This window comes from Berghia stephanieae, chromosome 6 (genome assembly GCF_034508935.2).
Source record: "Berghia stephanieae isolate SIO BIC M18660-M18661 chromosome 6, UCSD_Bste_1.3, whole genome shotgun sequence".
NCBI classification, from domain to species: Eukaryota; Metazoa; Mollusca; class Gastropoda; order Nudibranchia; family Aeolidiidae; genus Berghia; species Berghia stephanieae.
This window is the reverse complement of record NC_088365.1, coordinates 1,861,636-1,866,635: the sequence shown is the minus strand read 5'-3', so window position 1 is coordinate 1,866,635 and position 5,000 is coordinate 1,861,636. Positions and strand designations below refer to the sequence as shown.

The 5,000-nt window shown below is 36.4% G+C and overlaps 1 protein-coding gene across 1 annotated transcript in view; it reads right to left on the bottom strand.

Moving 5' to 3' along the window:
* The window catches only part of LOC144975594 (C-type mannose receptor 2-like), a 29,110-nt gene that overhangs the window by 20,914 nt on the left and 3,196 nt on the right, over nucleotides 1–5,000 (bottom strand). The window contains exon 3 of the mRNA XM_078919757.1: nucleotides 119–142. Coding sequence (XP_078775883.1) covers nucleotides 119–142 — 24 coding nt within the window. The remainder of the gene's footprint in view (nucleotides 1–118; nucleotides 143–5,000) is intronic.

The following is a 5,000-nucleotide window of genomic DNA, read 5'->3' as shown; positions in this document are numbered from 1 at the left end:
ATGATGATGATGATGATGATGATGATGATGATGATGATGATGATGATGATGATGCAAGAAGTAATTATTTATAAAAATGTTTCTTGTGATAGATATAAAAATTAGTTTTCAATACTACCTGTTGAGTCGGCTCCATTTGGACCTGAAATCGAATAAAAAAGAAAACAAACCCTAAATTAAAGTTGACTTTGTATTGTAACACTGATGTTCACCTCCCCCCCCCCCCCCCCCCCAACCCCGATTTATTGTTCTATTCTTTAAAAAGAACAGTATAGAACAAACTATGTATAAGGCGATATAGCAGAGAGGATAACGCTTTTCCCTTCAATTTGGAGGACCCACTTCGAGTCCCGCTGTCCGGATTTAGTTTTTCGCCTTTACTAAGAATCTTAGCTCATTTTGCTCCCTTTTACGGCGCTGCACTGCGGCTGACGCCAATGTCATTCCGGTCTTTCCTAGAGGTAAAGAAAGAAAAGTCCCTGAGTATATTTAAAGGGATTAATTTATTCATCTATTTATAAATTATGAAATATTTTGAAAATGATAATCTAGTTTTATTTTGTTTTATGATAATATTCATATTGTTTACGACGTATGACCCGACACTATAACATAACCCAATCAAATGATTTTGCTTTAAAACATGTTTTAACTACACTGTATTTTTCTCATTCATTTTGTCAACCATTTCCTGAGTCATTAAATTTATTCTTACCTATCATTTTCTTGACTATTTTTTAAAAAAACTTCTTAACACACACACACACACACACACACACACACACACACACACACACACAATTCTCTTTATTCATCCCATAGGGGAAATTTGTCTGTAGGGCCTATTCCAAGGAAAGACTGGAATAACCCAGGCGTCAGCCGCAATACCGCGCCGCAAATTGAGCTAGGGCGAGGTGACTTGCTCAAGTCCACACAGCGCAGCGGGTAATTGAACTCGGTACTTTTCAGCTATGAAGCGAAGACCGTACCGCTGAGTCACGCTGCCCAAAAACGATTTAAAGAAACAGCAACAACAAGTAACAAAAAAAAAAAAAAAAAACCCAAACAAACAAACAAACAAACCCAGAATAGCTTTGGGAATTAGGGACACAAAACCCCCGAGCAAATTTGTGAGGAAAGCATGATTTTTTAATGAAAAAAAGTTCGTGCTCTAAGGTTTAAATTGTGATATAGAACCACTTTCTCATCACTTCAAAAGCTGAGATATTAGCAATTTAAATCGTGTAAAAATTCATGGTGGTGATGAAACTTGCCGCCTTCACATCGACATTTTGCTTTGGTGTCAAAAGGTCACAGACTACGTCATCGGTACCGAGTACAGATGTACACTGTTGCTTAAATCGAAATCGGAAATATAACTTATCATTTATTCATAACATACAACTTATCAAATTCATTCATTTATCAAGAGAGTAATATAATTTTCAAAAGTATTTTTTTAAATCCAAAAGTATACCAATTTAGTTATTTCAAATTTTACCGGCATTGGAACGCGGAACATGAGATTGTGAAATCGAAGAAATCAAAGTTGTGGTGGTCGAATACGAATAGAGCAGTAAAGTTAGGTGCCCCAAACGTAAACAAAGGTCGAGAAGCACGTGGCAAACCACATGTTCCTGTCTTGACAGCTCACGTTCCAATGTAAATAATAGAAAAAAATAACCTTTAAAATTTGGCTGTTAGGTGGCAAAAGAAACACATATTCATAAATACTCGATCATGCATCAAATAATGTCTAGATATGGATATTTTATGGAACAAAAGGTAAAATTTTCTAAAATTTATCAAAAGTTACAGTCTATCTATTTTTAGACCAGAGCAAATTATTGCGCTGGTGTGAACAAAACGAGAATTATTCGGAGCCTGATTTTCATAATAATTTAGCCTTATATTATTATTTCTGCAACTGTTAGATTTTATGTAAACATATTTTCAATACTGAAAGTGTATTGCCTACAACTCAAACTACAAAATTGGGAGACCTATATTGTGCGTAAATTATTCCGGTCCCTAACGGAAATCACTAGCAACTTGTTATTGTTTACGTTTGGGGCACCTAACTTTACTGCTCTATACGACAAAAACAAAAAACAAACAGGATTTCTCTCCCCCCTCTCATATCTTTTGTATATTCCGATAGCTTTCAAAGAGTATAATTTTTATTTTCTTAATGTCTTTTTAAATTAGAATTATTTGAAAATAATAGACTTCCGCTCATGTGAAGATATCTGTAAACAATGCATCGCATTCTGCGGTTGCTAGTTGTGTCGTCCGCTTTCAGGTCGGCGAGGTCACGAAACGGTGTCAACTTGAACTCTGTCGCCTTTTACCCACCTCATAATAATAATAATAATAATAATAATAATAATAATAATAATAATAATAATAATAATAATAATAATAATAATAATAATAATAATAGTAATAATAATAATAATGATGATGATGATGATGATGATGCTGATGCTGATGATGATGATGGTGATTATAATCATCATCATCATCATCATCGTCATCATCATTAGCAGCATACCGAGCACCTCGATATCGCTTAAGCATCACTTTTATGTGTCACACTAATTCCACACAGTTATGTTATTATTGTGGTTTGTGTAATAGTATGGTTCAAATCAAATTTCAGGTTGAAAATGTCCGTATCATCATCTTTAACATCACGGTCATGAACATCGCCTCATCCCCATCACCAACAATCCCGTAATCAAGTCACTAAACCCATTAAATCATGGCATTGACAATGTACTAAATCTTGTACTAACTACTAACAATTATAAAATGGCAAAATGCAGAATTGAGGTGGATTGGTCAAAATGATTAATTTGTCATGAGATAAAAAAAAAATAAAAATTAGAATGCCCAGCTCTGTCAAAGCGGACATATTGTGGTCAATGGTACGTAACTTTTGTAGCGTAACGTTCTACCAGCTATGGTGTTAAGACTTTTAACGGATTAGAAAATGATAGTGACAAGCTAGATTTGTCTGTTGAAGACCGCTCTGAGGATACATTGGAGGTCCTGAAGCAAAATGATACCAACTGGCACAAATTATGTCGCTTTGATATACGGCCCAAAAAAATCAGAAGGATTGCTGTGAAAAATGAGAAATAACAAGAAAACTTGTCAAATTATCCCGATCTAGACAATCTCTCATCATCCCACTGTCCAAGAAGACAGAATATGCGTTTTCCCTCAGATGACGTTATCACAAGAAATAGGACACATTGTATGCTTTGCAACAATAAGATGAAGCTTCCCTCCATTCAATAATGACAAAAGTCATGAACGAAAATATCCGCGTGGCTGCAGAAATTATAAACGATGTCCAGATTTTCTCCATGTTCTCAAATGGTGATTTGATCGCGCAGGGAGTTCATTATCAAAAGATTTGTCATGTCCGTTTTATGAACATCAAAAAATGATGAATATTACCAAAACATACAAAGTTCTAGTTTTGTTGTTGCTGAAATTGTTTCTTCTTCTTCTTCTTCTTCCTCTTCCTCTTCAAGCTGAAACTTCCTCGTGGAAGGCTCAGCAGCAGCATTCCCAATTGTTTTTCTGGGAGTTATCAGTTGAGGGCAGAAACGAGTGAAGATGGTAGTCCACTCTAGATTGTGGCAACATAAATTTGCCAGGTTTCCTCTTGTTCTGTTGGAGGCCGTGTACTGACACCTGACCTGGTTTTTCTGTCCTTTGTAAAATACATTTAGTTTATTCTTCTCTCTCCTTTCCTTCAATGGTTCCAAATGGGATGTCATATATGCCTTTGATTTGTTTGAGGATTTTGTTGAACGAATTTTATAGCTTTTTTAAATTGATTCTATTTACCTAATTGCGGAGGTGTGATCGGGATCCCATACCTTACCGCTTTACTCGAGTGTTGGTCTAACATAAACTTTATAGCATTTATCTTGTATGGTTACTTTCTAGCCGAAGAGATTTCTTCTCAAGAATCTCAGGGTGGAGTTTGCCTTCCTGCATATGTTTGCAATGTGGTCTTTCCAGGTCAGGCGATTTTTTATCGTTAATCCGAGATATTTTGCTTTGGTGACTTCTTATAGTGAGTTGTGGTGTATTGTGTATTATCTTCCTTTTGTTGGTAATTTTCTGGAATCAAAGTCCCGATGAAGAATTTCTGAGTCTTTCTTAAGCCTTATTGCTCTGTACAAAAGGCTGTCATCCGCAAATAGTCTCAGTTGAGTTCCTAGCGAAAATCTTTCAGGCAAATCATTGATGTAGATAAGGAACAAGAGGGGACCCAGTACGGTACCTAGGGGCACACCTGTAGTACTGGAGCTGACTCTGACATTGCTCTTTCAGTTGTTTACGATTAGTGAGAAAATCCATTACCCAGTCGTGTGCGTTACTTATGATTCCATATCTCCGCAGTTTGATAGCCAGAGTATGGTAATTGACTTTATCAAATGATTTACTGAAGTCTAATAATATAACATCTGTTTAGAGTTGTTTATTCATGTTTTCTGTTAGGTTGATGCAAGTTGTTATTCGTTGTGTTTCACAAAAGCTCTCCTTGCTGGAGTCATACTATATATAAAACATTCAAGTATTGAACAGATCAAAGAGAGACAGACAGACAGAGAGAGAGAGAGAGAGAGAGAGAGAGAGAGAGAGCGAGAGAGAGAGAGAGAGAGAGAGAGAGAGAGAGAGAGAGAGAGAGAGAGTCCATAAATTGTCAGAATTAATCAAGATGTATAGCAAAGAATGCTGTGAAAGAGGTTGAACCCAGTGGTATGTTCACCCAATCTGGTTCAGAGACAGACTCCAGCCGGTCCTACCAGGCCTCGACAGCTAACCTCAGGAAAGGAAACATTTTTAGCCTTCAATAAGACAACATATGGTTTTCTTGAACACACTGCCATTGAAAAAGCTGACAACGAGATATTGGCTTTATCTTGCGCCGTTAAAATAATTCAAAGAGATCAGGATAAACTAGAAAAGGCTGC